Source organism: Gorilla gorilla, chromosome 4 (assembly GCF_029281585.2).
Source record: "Gorilla gorilla gorilla isolate KB3781 chromosome 4, NHGRI_mGorGor1-v2.1_pri, whole genome shotgun sequence".
In the NCBI taxonomy this organism is placed as follows: domain Eukaryota; kingdom Metazoa; phylum Chordata; class Mammalia; order Primates; family Hominidae; genus Gorilla; species Gorilla gorilla.
Window position 1 is genome coordinate 45,529,119 of NC_073228.2, and position 16,940 is coordinate 45,546,058.

General features: G+C 37.6%; 1 protein-coding gene and 1 pseudogene across 2 annotated transcripts in view; one reads left to right on the forward strand and one right to left on the reverse strand.

The window, feature by feature from the left end:
• The window catches only part of NSF (N-ethylmaleimide sensitive factor, vesicle fusing ATPase), a 168,152-nt gene that overhangs the window by 21,431 nt on the left and 129,781 nt on the right, over positions 1-16,940 (reverse strand). For both annotated transcript variants that reach the window (XM_031011079.2, XM_055387811.2), the window contains exons 16-17: positions 9,201-9,267; positions 6,888-6,967 (exon numbers count right to left, since the gene is read on the reverse strand). In XM_031011079.2, the coding sequence (XP_030866939.1) occupies positions 6,888-6,967; positions 9,201-9,267 (147 nt within the window). The remainder of the gene's footprint in view (positions 1-6,887; positions 6,968-9,200; positions 9,268-16,940) is intronic.
• On the forward strand, positions 13,586-14,270 carry LOC101132903 (small ribosomal subunit protein eS7-like; annotated as a pseudogene).

A 16,940-nucleotide genomic window follows, 5' to 3' on the forward strand; every position in this document is an offset into this window, starting at 1 on the left:
GTGCACACCACCATGTCGAGCTAATTTTTGTATTTTTAGTAGAGATCGGGTTTCACTATGTTGGCCATGCTGGTTTTGAACTCCTGACCTCAAATGATCCACCTGTCTCAGCCTCCCAAAGTGCTGGGATTACAGGCATGAGCCACTGCGCCTGGACAGCTCATGTAGTCCACCAGTTTACAAAGGGCTTCACTACACATTATCTTAGTTGACCCTCAACAGAGTAGGTAACACATGAGGAATTATCTCTATTTTACAGATGAAGAAATAGACACCAAGAAATTAAGGGACGTTCAAGGCTATAATGCCAGATGATATCTGAGCTAAGACATAGGTTTCTTTTTTTTTTTTTTAAACCTCAAGTTCAATACAAAGAGTAAGTTCTACAGAAAGGGTGCTCTTAACTAGAGTCATGGCACCCATGGACTACTACGACGTTATAATCCACACCTTTCAAAAGCTAATGTAATGCCACAGTAACTTATTTAAGGCAATGGAGCTGGAAGAATACATTCTAGCAATGAAAAAATATTTCGTCTCAACACTATTAGCATTTCTCTGATGATTAAAATTTAGATATTTAATTTTGAGTTATCAGAAAATGGCATATATATCTTATAATTTATTCTGGTATTAATATCTACTATAGATGTGCTCTACCAAAACCAAAACAAAACCCTATTTTGAAAATTTGATTTTATTCAGCAGATATCTGTAGCAATGTTTTATAAAATAATTTACTTCACTGTTTTTTGTTGTTTTGTTTTGTTTTTAGAGACAGAGTCTTGCTCTACTCAGGCTAGAGTGCGGTGGTAAGAATCAGCTTCCTGCGGTCTTGAACTCATGGGCTCAAGCGATCCTCCTGCCTCAGCCTCCCGAATAGCTGGGTCTACGGATGCTCACCACCACATTCGACTTTTTTTTGTAAAGACTGGTCTTACTGTGTTGCCTAGGCTGGTCTCGAACTCCTGGCCTTAAGCAATCTTCCTGCCTTGGCCTCTCAAAGTGCTAGGATTACAGGCGTGAGCCACAATGTCTGGCCTATTTCACTGTTTTTGATACATTTGAAATTAATCTACATATATATGTACTATATATATATGTTCTTTAATACTGTCTATCTATGTAGTCCACAGGTTTACAAAGGGCTTCACTAGGCATTATCTTAGTTGATCACTATACATTCACTATACATTATCTTTCTGTCCAGAAAACAAGAACACAGATCTCTGGAAATTTCCTTTTGTCCTCAGAGATATGTATATATACACATACACATGTTCAATCTACAAAGGACTTTCCAAGAAAATCTACTATACTAAGCAAAGTATACCTAAAGAGAATATTATAAATATAGTAGGTATCTAATGTCACTGACTTACTAAGCAGGCCACTAAACTGTCAAGCATCATTTTTTTTTTTAGATAAAAGAAATGAAGCCCAATGCAAAAGTCACCACATCAGTGGATTAAAATTAATGTGTCTGGCAAAATGACTAAGCCTCTTTCCTAAAGTGGTTATATATCTTATTGAGTCATATCATAGTCATTAGCCAGAGTTAATTTTGAACAAATAGATGGAGAGATACTCATGTTTAGGCCTGCATGATTTGGAGTCTCTTCCATTATCTGCTTATTTCACTAAAGCAACCCAAAGCCTAAAGAGTTGCTTAATATTATCAAGATACCAAGATGTCCTATAACCATATCTGAAGTAAGACTGCTAAGATGTCATGTAAGGACTACATGAAAGCAATGTTGTCTAGAGACTGCTGATGTTAAAAACAAAACTCATGCAGAAACAAGTGTGTCTACCCAAGTCCCCATCCTGAGAATGCTGACAGTTTCTTATTGGTTCACACCTTAGGTCCTCCAAGCTTTAAGCTGTATTTCTCTCTTATTAGGTAATATTCCTAGGTGTCAGAGCAGCGAGGAAGTTACTATTCTCAACAACATCATAAAATTTAGCCAGAACACTAATAACTGTTAGGTCTGAGTTCTACTTCAGTAATACTGCTATGACGTTGGAGTGGTAATTCTTCTTTTGTAAAAGTTTAAAGTTTTCAAAGAGTTTTCCAATCATTGAGCTTCAAATGAGTTATACCTGGACTAAGATATCAATTCCTGCCAGCTGTTGGGAAGGCTAGAGCCCTGGCCAGTTGTGAGTGGCCTCATCCACTTACCCAAGTGTATCATCAGATGTTATCATTTTGTATGCACCATGATCTAAAAAGGTTGGGAAGCACTGAACTGAGGAAGGATTGCTCCTCCATAAATTATGAGGCTACCCTGTTACATACAGATGAGGTTTTCCAATTTGATGCACAAAAGTGTCAAACCCAGCATTAAACAGTGAGGTTAATAGGCTTAACTACTCTCACACTTGTTGAGGAAACTGGGGAATCATGTCATTTTACAGCCCAAGGAGTTCCTTTTCAGACACTCTGTCTCCCAAAAAGAAAAAAAAAAGAAGGTGGCAGAAGAGATCTATGAGGAAAAATCAAGCCACTGGTCCTGCAGGCTGCAGGAAGAGTTACCTGGCCTTAGCACTCACTACTGCTTCCTCCTTGACATTAAGACCAAGGCTTTCATCCTCCTGATCTTGAAAAGCACATTCCCCTCAACTTCCATAAATCTGCAAAACTTGAAAAGAGCCCCAGTGTCATCAAGTAAAAGAGACGGCGTTAGGAATCTCACTGGAAGGAGGGGTGTCTTCAAGCCTCTCACTGCTAAGCCGGACACTTCCTAACACTGGACAAATTGTACGTCCAGCTCAGGGAGGGTGAACTGCAGTGGTCTTTTACCCTCCAAGCCAATTGTTAGCTTTTCACAGGAATCAGCAGGGAAGCACATGTGAAACCTCTGTGTGACAGTGAGCACCCCCATGCCTTGTGTGACTCTGCATGTAGATGAAGCAGGCTGGGAGCTTTCTTAGCTGCTGCTGCTGAGTTCTCAGAGAAGCCCTTTTCTCCGGCTTGGCTCCCTGCTGGGACAGCCCTTTTCAATTTTTCTATCCCCTCTCGATCTCTTCTCCTGCAGAACACAGGGAAACTTGATTGAAATAAAGACCTAGGGAACATGTTTTATTTTCTCCTGTTCAATCCATTTTAGAAAAGCTTTTAATTGGTTTTAAAAAGATGCTAAACAAAATGTGATGATGTTTTTCACTCTTCACGAACTGCAGATACCACTTTTTATACTTTCAAAGGGCTAATAAATCAATCATGAAATTAACTCTGCAGCTAAATTTAAAGCAAATCCACTGAATACCAGGTTCATTAAAAATCTATGCATTTACTTAGAAAAATTTAAAATTCAAAGAAAATTATCCTAGTAACTGAAATCTGACTTGAATTTTTAGTTCTACACTGAAAATCCAAGACCAAGGCAATCACAAAGGGAAAAAAGGAGGGCTTGGGAACCAGTTTTAATAAGCCAATTTACAAGAAGGGAGGGGGTGGTGGGGGAGGGGTGGAAGGAGAAAAGAGAATATCTGGATACATAACAACATAGTGCCCCTGAAGGGATTCTTTTATTTGAGCATGTGCACACATGCACACACAATTTTTCTGTGTGAAAGCTGGAAATACAACAAATGCAAAATTGAGGATTCTGTGACTGATATGATTACTGTATTGTATATAAGTATAGTTCCTCCTTTTAAAGAAAAATGCTCACAACTTTTGTTTTCTTACCAGTAATAAATATTTTTCTATCACTCTATGCATTTCTACAATATTTAGCTGAATATACCTTTAATATTTAATTAAAAACATCTGAAAAAACTATATGCTAATGATTTGACAAAGTGAATGCTTCCATTTTACAATGACTAATATTCTTAACACTTGGATCAGCCTGAAAATTTCCCCTTATTTTCTTGAGAGAATATAAACATTTTAAAAAGCAAGGTGGTATGACAAAGCACATTTTTATTTTGTTAAATACATGCCAACTAGAAATACTACAAATATTAATTTATCCTGTCACTGATTCATGTATACTGCAGGTAATCTGGCAGTCCAGGTCAGAGTCACCAAATTCAGATTAATGACCAGATGGTATTCCCTTCAGAGAGAACCCCTGCCATTTCCAATCACTAAGGCAACCACATCTCTTACTTCTTACATATTTCTATATTCTTCCTCTTCAGTCCTTAGATAAATTCACTCCATGTTCTTTTTAAATGATCCAATTCCTCTTTCTCCCAAGCTGGGCCATGTACCTTGGATGCTCACCCCTCACTTCTAACTCTATGTCTCCTTTCATCATTTAAGTAGCTTCTAAACCACTTCTAAAAAATGTAATCGCTTGAGATATGGTTCACAGAGCACACAGTTTACCCATTTAAAGTGTACAATTCAGTATTTTAGTATATTCACAGATATACATAACACCACCAAAATCAATTTTAGAGCATTTCTATCACCCCAAAAAGAAACCCCATACCCATTAGCAGTGACCCTCTCACTCTTCTCATTCTCCCCTCCCAGCCCTAGGCCATCCCAAATATATTTTCTGTCTTTATAGATCTGCCAGTCCTGGACATTTCATGTAACTGGAATCATCCAATATGTGGTCTTTTTGACTGGCTCCTTTTGCTTAGCATGTTTTCAAAGTTCATTCATGTTGTAGTATGTAATGGTACTACTTTTTTTTTTATTGCTGAGTAATATTCCATTATATGGATATACTAGATTTTATCAGATAAATGTTTAGTTATGAATAATGCTGCTATGAATACTCACATACAAGCTTTCATGTGGACATATGTTTTTCATTGCTTGTAGGTGTATACTTGGTGGAATAGCTGGGTTATATGGTAACTCTATGCTTAACCTCTTGAGGAACATTCTTACCAGCAGCGCATACAGGTTCCAATTTCTCCACATCTGCACCAGCGCTTGTCATTACCTGACTTTTTGATGATAGCCATTCTAGCAGGTATGCAATGAGTGGTATCTCACTATTGGTTCTGACTTGCATTTCTCTGATGACTAATGATGTTGAGTACCTCTTCTTATACTTGTTGGCCATTTGAACTTTACTTATTTTTGAATGTTTTCACTCTTATCATATCCTGTCTAAATATAAACTCCAGCAATATGAAAACACTTGAGCCCACTAAAATGAAAAGACACTGAAAAATTTTTTTTTGTTGATAAGGTATTTGTGAAGCACATACGTATAAACCTCTATGCCATTGGCTGTGAGATTTAAAAGCATAAGATAATGTTCCTTCCCTCAAAAATCTTACAATAAGTTTTACAACACAGAAACAATTATTCTTAAATCTTAGTGTGGCAGATCATTCGTTAATAGTTTCTGTTTATTTCTGTTAGTATCTACTTTGGATCACAAATGCTTCTCAGCCAAGGGGGTGTACCTCTGTTTAAATCAATGTGTATAGTATTTAACAATGTAAAGAACAAGAAGTATAAGATAGCACTGAAGTTAATCTTCCTTCTCCCAAGTGACTTTTAGCATAAATTATTTTCAGCTAAAAAAGAAGAAATATTTTAAGAGATAAATTTAAATGCCTAGAAAAAGTCTCACATTCTAATAGTTTTTATAATTAATATGCTGATATAATAAAGTTTTTTTGTGTGCATAATATATGTAGATGTTGGGGGTAATTATTTCTGTTTCAGCAACTTTAGATATATACGTTTACTTATTTATGAAAACATTGGAGGAATCATGATATATGTAGATAATTATTTCTGTTTCAGCAACTTTAGATATATACGTTTACTTACTTAAGAAAATATTGCAGGAATCAGAGAAAGGGAAAATACACTCACCTCTCTAACTTCACCCTTAGTATAAGCTAAGACTCCAATTACTAGGAATGATGGTTTATGAAAAGCTGATTTAAAAATCCTTCCACAGTACACATATGTTGCAAATCTTCAAGACTATTATAGGTTATGTTTCTTTTCATTATTTTAGAAGTTAAAAAAAAACTCTAGAAAAACCAAGACAAGTCATTTACTTTTAAGTGCAAAATACACGCACATATATAACTGTTAAATTAAAAATTAGATTCACCAGTTTAAGAGTAAATATTTTCCTTACAGATTAGTTTCTATCTCTAACTTTAAATATGAGATTCTCATACAGACATTAAGATGCTTTTCAAGTCAGTGCTTAACTGCTTTGTACCTGCCTTTGATTGGCATTTTTCAAGGTTACAGCATGCAGAATCAATCAAGAGAACTCATGTCTTGTGACACAGCCAAACATGCTCTGGCAGCCTCTACATAATTAACATATTTAACCAACCTTCATAGGTTGGTTTTAAATTTGTTAACCTACCAAAATCACAAGTCTCTAATAGCCACATCAGTAAAAATGCAAACACAGGAATCAAGATCCTGGCTATAAATTCACTCCTCAAAAGTGCCACATGACCCAAGAAAAATAACTCAAGATCATCTGTTAAAAATAGTTTTTTAACTGCCCAAAGAAAATAAACTTAAATATCCCCATAAACAAATTTTTAGGAAAACCCATGAAATTATAAACGAAACATATGGGAACATATTCAATGCCTTCTCTATTAATATCATAATCTCCCTTGGCAGTTGGAGGTAGTAGGGATATGTAATATGGTGGAAAACTTACAAAACAACAAAATACAATGCTAATTGTTGTATTCCACACAGAAACTGTGGGATTTTGATTTCTTCAGAAAAGGAATGGAAAAATTCTGTTGATAAAATAATTTACCTTAAGCAGAAGTCAAGACTGGATGACCTTTCAAAATCCTTTCAACAACAGAATTTTATGTTTATGATAACCTGCTTATTTAAAGATTGTATCATTATATGCGATTTACTGAAAAACTCTTTGTTAAAATATTCCTTATTAGTAGTATTATTTTACCTGAGGAGGTGCCTTTTTCAGTAAAACGAGAAGAGCCTGTAATACAAGATTTGAAAATCGAGGGCCAATAGGGACGTAATCTGGAAAAGAAACATTATTATGTTTAGGGATTTGATACACATGTACATATTCCAAACATTCAGTTTTTTTTTTTTTTGCATCAAAAGTAAACACAGTCCCTACATAAGCAGAATATGTATAGAATAAGAAAAAAAATTTAAAGAGTAAACAGTCTTAAATAACAGTCATAAAACTATTTATAATAAGAAAAAATATCTCTAATAACCTAAATGCTTAAAATATAAGAACTCTTATCTGTAACTTTTTTTTGAGACAGGGTCTTGCTATGTTGCCCAGGCTTGTCTTGAACTCCTGGGCTCAAGCAACCCTCCTGCCTAAGCCTCCCAGGTAGCTGGAATTATAGGTTGCCATAATCCCACTGTACTCGGCTCTATAAATTTTTTGAAAAAGCTTCAAATATTCACTTTGAGTTCATGTAGATGTTTTTTCTGGGATTATTTTGGAAGGAAAAAAAAATTCCAGGTGTATTTACCAAGCATTTCTAAGAAGTTACTGCAAACCATGGCCATTCAGTACACTGATATTAAAACATGATGTTAGAAAATGGGCAAAGGGGAAAATAAGGAATTTCAATAAAACGGAAACAATGGCAGAACCACTAAGATTGGCCCTCAGATGGTAAGGAACAGATAACTTTCTAAGAGAACATCTGACCTGTTAAACATTTACCAATAATTTTTTAAGATTCAGCGTAAATGCCACCTGCTTAGCTTTCTCTGCATACTGCATATGCACCCCTGCCCTGGGCTTAGAGCTACTCGCAGGCCCCCTGAGGTCAAAACTGATCCCTCCATTTTCAGACTATCCACCTGATGAGAACAGTGGGAGGGAAAATAAAAATAAAAAAAACCCAGAATATCCAAAATACATGGCACATTCTACTTTGCATTAACATTTGCCAACATATGTTATAAAGACAGGCAGCAGCATCTTTTTCTGAGACTCTAATACTTCTACCAGAGGAGGAAGGGCTCAGCAAGTGCTTATTGAATAAATGAGCAAGCATGCACAGATGATAACTATTCATACCAGTGAAATGTACTCAGAGGGCACACATTCCTGACATGGTAGTGTTGCTATGACCACACACCTCAATTGTGTTAAGATAAAGGAATTTACACAGAGCTATGAGTTTGTGCCTAAAAGCTTTTAAAGAAATCATCCCATAAACTGGGCTGAGATGTATCAAACCTAGCAGACCCAAAACCCACTATCAATTTATGGAGACCTCACAGATATACCTGCTTTGCTTTATAACAGACACTGCCAAAACTTAAAAAAATAAATAACAGAGGACCAAAAGCAGGTCTGAAAATCATGGGAAAAATGCAGTAAGAACAGTTAGCTTGAAATCACGACTACACCATTATGGACAGCTTAAAGAAGAAGGGATTATTCAGACACTGGGTAGTATTTTCAGATGTTATTAAGTCACCAGGTGGGTTTCTATTTCAATAGAGTGTATTACCCCTTCCTGAGCCGTTGTTGTAATGAATTTATGTCAGACTGATTTAATTTTACAGTGAAATAAAATTAACAACTTTCTGGCCCTTCCTTGCAGTTTATTTCTTATGAGTTAAGTGCCAGGACCAAGTCTTCTTCATGTTTGTATTCTGTAGGAGTGCACTTCAACGCAGGAGATATTTAATACATATTTTAAAAATTACTATAGAGCACTTTTAACTTACAAAATTTTTTCAAGATTTATTATCCCATTTTTGTCTTCACAATTACTCTGTGGGATAAGCAAGAGAGGGATTATAGTCTCTGTTTTGTAAGAGCAGAAACTGAGGTGCAGAGAGCTTACAGCTTCTGCCCTTAGTGTTTTAGTGAATTTGCAGATTTCACTGTGATCCTAAACCCTTCTTTCATTAGTTCTGTCAAAGTTCACAAGTGAATTTCTGAGCTCAGAGGTCCTAAATAACAGATATACTCATCAATGAAAATTACTAATCATTTACTATGGCAAGGGCACACTGGAAGATACAAAATGAGACATGGGCCCTTACAAGAAAGCAGTTTATAATGGTGTTATAGTCACAGGGCATATTAAAATGAATACTATCATTGATGTCAGCTATTTAAGAGAGAACATTATATTTCCTTGTAAGACAAAGAAAGGTATTTCTATTGCTTTACAGTTTATAAATACTTGTTAATTTTCTCTTGTAACTTTTGAGATATTAGCTGTAATGTGGCAAAGATAATACAACAGCAGAAGTTAGGACTCACCAAGCAATCTCTCAATGTCATCCACAACCACACAACTGAGCTGGGATTTGTACGCATCATCAAAGATCTGAAAGAAAACAAAGTCATTTATTATTTCACTGTCCTCCACAGTTACGACAATTTCCAAGAAGTTTAGTTACTTCTTGAGCAATACTAAACAAAGCACAGGAAAACACCAACACTTTGGACTACAATAAATTAGAATTGACACACTGGATCACCGCTGAACAGAGAGCAGGCTAAGGCTGTTTTCAGCACTAACAGCTGTGTGTGTCACACCTGGGCAGGCTGGGGACTAGCTGATCATTAATCAACTGACACATCCCATCACTTCTATCACACTGGTCTCTGGTATCTGTGTCAGGAGCAGGACTTTAGCGTAATGACTCAAGAGCTAGATGGAGCCACAAGAGATGTGTAAAATAAAACTAGATGCCATTTTATTATCTATAAGAATTGTGGCTCTGTTAAGCAAAAGTAACACTGAAAGATCAGAATTCTGTCAACTCAAATCAGACCATAATGGTAAAAGAGCTTACAAAAGAATTAAAGGTTGAGTATGAAGGATCAGATAGATGTACGTATAAAACCAGACAAAAGATATGAATGCACTGTCTTAAGATGGTCAAGAAAATGAGAATGAAATTAAGCAGTGAAGGAACGGTTTTAGCCTGGCAAGGATGTAGTAATTTCAAATCAGATAGAAGAATTAGCTTATCTGCAAGTTGAATAGAAGTACTCAAGGCCTTGAGACTAGCCTTTTTGGAAATGAAGGTCCTATTCCAGAGACTACAGGTGGGGCTCAGGAAATCTCATCAGTGTCATGAGTAGGAATTAGTTTCTGCATCCCAGCCCAGTCTCTCTGGTTGGTAACCAACCTCAGCACACCAAGATAGTAAACCCCATCCCCACCCGCACCAACATCTTGCTTGGAATGGCATATATTCCTTCCTGGGTATCTTTTAACCATTGAAGATTTATAATTAGGTACAGAAATAAAGTCAAACTCATGATATTAACCATTTTTCATGTTAGGTTTAAAAACAACCTGTGTATACTTGGTTTTTAAAGTATTCCTAACAATTAAGTTACCATAATAGAGTCTCACTGTGACCATCTTGATTCAGTTCCTTCCTTACCTCTTTCCTGGCATAAATACTGACAATTTCTCCAGATATTTAATCAGGTCAACCCCTCTGGTGAAAACGTTTTCCCATGCACCATCCCTTTACCCCCTAATTACCCTCCCACACTCTGTCTAAACCCCATCTATCCTTTCGTCCTAAGCTATCTGTCTCCCCACTGGACTGTGAGGTGGATAAAAGCTTTATTCTGTTCGTGTTATGTGTAGTGCCCAGCACAGAACAGAATTCAGTAATGATGTCTGCTCTGTAGGTTCAATGGTTGAAACAACACAAGTTCCAATTCCATCTTGCCATAAATCACTTGTCTTCTCCTTTGGCACAGGATTTTGTATATTATGTATATATATTATTGATTCATTGTACTATTTTTGTATTATACTAGATTGCAAGCCCTCAGATGGCAAGTGCTGTCTTAATTACCTCTGTATCCTCATATCATTTAATATAATGCCTTATTAGAGAGTAATTAAGAAGTATTTACTAAAAGAATAAATTTACACATTTTAAATTCAAGTAGAAATATTAAGTGAGAAGTTGGAGATATCTGATTGAAGTCAGGGAATGGAAATCACTCTCAGGGCAGTGACTGCTGAAACCATGACAGAGGAAGCCATCTTCAAGAAGAAATGGCAGAAGAAGAAGAAAAAAAGACCTAACAATTGAGTCTTGGAGTGCTGCCTTATTCATTCACTCACTCAACAAATATTTTTGAATTCTTATTATGTATCAAGCATTAATGAAGGCACTGCAGAGGATAATAAATAAGACAAAAATAATCCTACTTTCACAAAAGTTAGAGTTGGGGAAGCAAGTCACATGTAATTATAACAAAGCATGATATTATTAGGCTAGGGGAAATACAAGATGATACGGGGGCACAGGGTAGGCAGTATTTCCCCAGTGCCTTGGAAGTTAGGCATAACTATGGGGCTTGCTTTGGTTAATGAAATATGAGGGGAAATACACCCCTTTCTGAAAGAAGCCTTAGGAGTCACTGCATGATTCACCATACTCCTTTCCCTGCCTTGGCTATCATGGAATCAGATGTAAGGCGGGGCCTCTATTATCTATTAGCTTGAGTCTCTGAGAAAATATAATGAACAGAACTCACTGTCTGAGCCATGATGGAGATATAGTAGTGTAAATAAAAAATAAACTTTGTTGTGTTAAGCCACTGAGATTTTCGGGTTGTCCTTTCATGCAGCATAACTCAGCCTATCGTGACTCTTAAATGGACTTAGGGAGTCAGGACAGTTTCCTAAATTTAGGAAGTGACACTTAACCTGAGACTTGAAGCATGAACAACAGTTAACCAGTGGAAAGGGTGGAAGAAAGTGTTCTAAGCAGAATATACTGAAAATTAGGAGACACAGAGATGTGAACATTCAGGAACACTGCAGGAACGGTCAATAAGAATTAAAATAAAGTGGTGTTGGTGTCAATGCAGTGGAGTGGTAGGTGAGATGAATTAGAAGAGGTGATGAAGGAACTTGGACATAAAGAGTCTTACAAATTTCATGAGTTAAAATTTTACTGTAAAGGCAATAACAAGCCACTAAAGGGTTATAAGCAATGGACTGACATGTCAGGCTTATGTTTTAGAAACATTTTCCTGATTGTATAGAAAAGCATTAGAGGGGAATAATAGTTAATTGAGATTGTGGAATTCTAGGTGAGAAATGATGGTGGCCAGGGAGTGGGTGTGCTGATAAGTGGACAGAATCTAGAGATGTTTAGGAGGAGGAACTGAAAGAACTTGGTGAATGAATGGGTGTGGTGATGAAAGAGAAAACTGGAGTCAAGGATCTGTCCTGATTTGGCAACTGAAATAAAACACAGAGGCGAAGCTGGTTTGAAAATGGATCATGAGTACATTTAAAGAGCAAGAAGAGAAGGGCCTTTTATCTTCTCCTCCCCAAACACAGAAAAAGAGAAAATGAGAATAGGATATTTATTTCAGTCTCTTGATACACAATGATGGTTCCTTTTGGCTTTGGGTTGGTACATTCGAGACAACTGAAAAGCTCAGAAGCAGTTCTACAGCGGTTCTTTGCTACTTTTTTTGAAGATGGAACCACAGCCAATGTGGTATCTTATAAACTCAGGTCATTTTAAGGAATCACTGAAAATAATGCTTTGTTTTTCAAAACATTTTTCAGAATTCTACTAAAAGCTCTGATGCCAGCATACAACTCTGACCATCAGGCTGTGAGATCATGGATTAGAGCCACAAGCACCTGGAACACCACAGCCTGGCTGGTTGCAGTAGTTCTATGTTTTTCCTTCTCAAAACAATGTACAGCTTATATGGCTGCAAGGACCTTACTCAGGACATTGCTTAGGTCTAAACTAATGATGACTTGCTACATGGTATGTAGTCTCACCAACTTATCTCAGACATTGTAATTCACAAAGCATTCCAAATCACTTCACAGTTGACTGCATGGCCTACACATAACATTTGAGAGGAAAAATACCTGCAGCAGTCACTTAATATCAAGTAGTGACGTTTTTGTTTTTTGCAGTCGGTCTCTGTGCTAATTACTATCAGAGGGAGAGGTGCACTCACAGCAAGCTCTATTAACACACCGACCATGACGAAGGCTGTGCAATTCCAGTTGTAACTTGACTAGTTTCAGGTAACCAGTCAACTGAAACTCCTCCGGGTAGCTACTCTGCTCTAATTTAAATACATACACACACACACACCCCTTTCTCTTCTCACACGTACATTTTCTTCCTTATCTAGTCACTAGTGTAACCTGTGCTCATAACTCTTCCCAGGATCCACGATTTCTGCCTAGTCTCCTCAGTCCCTTAGTCCCTTTCACCCTTTCTGGCCCAGGCCCCAGCAGAATTCTCACTAAGAAGATACTCAGAGTTGGCTGGCAAGTACGTGAGGTTAGCTGCCACAGTGAAATCCAAGTGAGATATTTACATACTAAGCCGGGAAGCTGCACCACAACTTTAGGTAGATAAATCCCAGCAGGAGGAGAGGTACTGGAAAGAAAGATGCGAGAAAAGTAAAATTGTACAAACTGCCCTAGCCAGACTGGTACAACTGAAGTGCCAAACTCACCGTGAGTTATAGCACACAGCCGGTCACACAGTGCTTGCTCTAGATCCAAAGATGCCCCAACACAGAAGATGCCAGGAGGACTGAGGCTGGAGGTAAGAAGGTAAGAACCGTATCTTACAGACTCCCCCCAAAATTAATCTTAAGAATGTAGGGATTTTGACGTACTCTCGCGAGATTTGGGTCTCTTCCTAAGCTGGCGCTCGGCAAGTTCTCCCAGGAGAAAGCCATGTTCAGTTCGAGCGCCAAGATCGTGAAGCCCAGTGGCGAGAAGCCGGACGAGTTCGAGTCCGGCCATCTCCCAGGCTCTTCTGGAGCTGGAGATGAACTCGGACCTCAAGGCTCAGCTCAGGGAGCTGAATATTACGGCAGCCAAGGAAACTGAAGTTGGTGGTGGTCGGAAAGCTATCATAATCTTTGTTCCCGTTCCTCAACTGAAATCTTTCCAGAAAATCCAAGTCCGGCTAGTACGCGAATTGGAGAAAAAGTTCAGTGGGAAGCATGTCGTCTTTATCGCTCAGAGGAGAATTCTGCCTAAGCCAACTCGAAAAAGCCGTACAAAAAATAAGCAAAAGTGTCCCAGGAGCCGTACTCTGACAGCTGTGCACGATGCCTTCCTTGAGGACTTGGTCTTCCCAAGCGAAATTGTGGGCAAGAGAATCCGCGTCAAACTAGATAGCAGCCGGCTCATAAAGGTTCATTTGGACAAAGCACAGCAGAACAATGTGGAACACAAGGTTGAAACTTTTTCTGGTGTCTATAAGAAGCTCACGGGCAAGGATGTTAATTTTGAATTCCCAGAGTTTCAACTGTAAACAAAAATGGCTAAATAAAAAGTATATATTCACACACACACAGAAAAAGAATGTATAGTCAGCCCAGTTCTATTATGAAGTTTCCTGTAGAACAGGTAAAATTATCAACATATATATATAGGGTCTTAAAGTTAGGAGGGAAGTCTGAAAGAGAAGGCTAAAGAAAAAACAGGAAGAACTGAAGAAGGAAACAATGTGGGAAAGAGTGGCATCAGTCAGCCTGTGTCTCATGAAATAACGGGAAGTCTACTCTAAAGGAAGGAAGAGCAGCTCTAGAAAACACAGAAGCCCGTTATGTCCACCTGTGCACATAATGAGATTGTCATATTAAACTGTAATCTCTCTTGCATGCAAAGGTGGAGGTACGACACAGGCTGGAGGGGTATGAGAGACAACCCAGAGTGTGGGGAGCCTGGGCTTAAGGCAAGAGTGTGCCACATGCACTCCGTGAGCACTGAGGGACAGGAGAAGCGGGGCTCTGCCACGCAGGGATTAGGGGCAGGTCTGAATGTGGTGCTCAAGGACACGGCAAGCTCTTAAGTCCCAGAGCCCACTCCTGGGATCTTCAGACAACTGGGGAGCCACCTGTGTGTGGGACAGGGGCAGCAGCTACGGGCTCCAGAGTCTACACAAGTGCAAATGGGAGCACACCAGCATTAGTTCCATTAATCCCAGCCTTTCGGGATCACAAGCCACAACAAGCATGCTCTCAGGAGATTCAGCCCTCCATCCTCTGGGACCTCCTTAGTGCCCTTAGGTAAGCAAAGCCAAACACTCTGGTTCTTCTGGGAGCTGAAAGAGTTCATCTCAATTCTGAAGTACTTGGCGTGAAGTACCTAGTTAGTAGAAATCTGATGACTGTAGGAATCTCATAGCTTAGAAAATCCCTAATGCGGTAAATCTGTCAGCGATTAGTTAAAAGCATACTCTAATCATATTTGGTAGCATATAAAAACGTAAATGAGCAAATTCAAATGGGTGCTATCAGTAATAATCTCGTTTCTAAAAATAACTTGGGAGTAGACCAAGCAAACATTAGCTGTCTGCTAATGAAACTGCCTCAGGAAGTGGACCTAAACTTTTGGCAAAGCTCTAAAGCTTCCTGGAATGACCTTAAAATCCTTTATTTGTTCTCCCTGCTTTTCAGGAAAAAATCTTACATTTTCTCATATCGTGAGCCACAGAGAAGGGTATTCTTAATAATATAAAAAGTCACAAGGTCTGAAAGTTCTGCACCAGCCTCCTTTCTATGCCAAAGAGATACAAATGCCAAAAGACACAGTGTATTGAACAAAACAACAACAAATGCCCACCTCCCCAGCCATACAGGGACCTGTAGGCACTTCCGGAGTGCCCACTTCTCTCAGCTAATATATGCAAAAACTTCAACAAATCAGCTACATTATATATTAGGATGTTAACCAAAAACATCCAAATTCTGTTGCTTAGTAACTGCTGTCAAAAGATCCAATTTCCAGCTCTGCTCTTTGTATAGACTAAACCATGAAAAGAGGAGGATTAGGCATCACGATTCTGTTCTGTGCAGACTACAATTTGCAGTGGGATTTACAGGAGGATATTCAAAGAAGATTATTTCTTTCGTGCAAAGCTAGTGGAAAGGAAAATTTCTTCCATTAATTTTCAATCCTTTGAAAATAAGACTATATCATGTTATTAATGGGTACAGTTTTATAAATCACTGGTAGTTTTACTTAATTTTGTTCAAACAATTTAGTTCTATCTGATTGTTCTACTTCATCTCTACTGATTGTATACTCAGAAAGCATCAAGATTAGGTAATTAGTTAAAATCAAATTCTGCTTTCTTCTTTTGTTCATTTAATGGCACGAATAGAACTAGTAAAATAGATTTTTAAACAAGTATTGATGCAAAAATGGATAAAGGAATTAAAATTTAAAAATAGAATGAAGTTTGGGAAGCAAACGTAAAATAGGGGAGAAGGGGAAGGTCTGTGAATACTTCAAACATCTTAATGGAACATATGGTATACCCCCCAGAACGTGAGGACAATACCTCATACATACTTCAGCAGTTTTGAGGAGTTTATCCATGGAGAAAGGATTCACTAATAAGCAAATTAAGAGAAGTACAAGGTGAATTTTAAATTAATTGAGAATAAACTACTTTCATGTATTTTAGCACCATCCATTTGTGAAAAAGAGGCAATAGTATAATTATAATAAAATCTCATGTACTCATTAAAGCAAGCCTAACAGCCCTCTCTACTAAAACTCTTACCTGTTGGTTTAAGTAATAAAGTGGTATGTAAAGATGCTCTATGAATTAACTAATTCAGACCACACATCTTTAACAAAAATTAATGTGTTACATATTTTTCAGTTTCACAGACTATTGTCATTGCAAAACATTTTGAAAAATCTTAAATTTGAGCATTTAGTCATTGAAATGTAGCTAAAGAAATAACTAAATGCCAACCTTCTGCTTATCCAATTGGCAAAAAATATTTTAATAATATCAAGTACGGGTGAGAATCCCAAGAAACTCATACTCTTATATGGTGAAGCTACAAGTGTAAATTAGTACAACATTCTGAAGGCGTAGGCTTTATAAAACCAAGAGCATTTTTTACCTAAGAGTTTTGATAGCACTGTGTATCAAAAATCTTTACAATACTAATATTTTTACCTTAGCAATCCCACTTCTGAGAATTTGTCATAAGGAA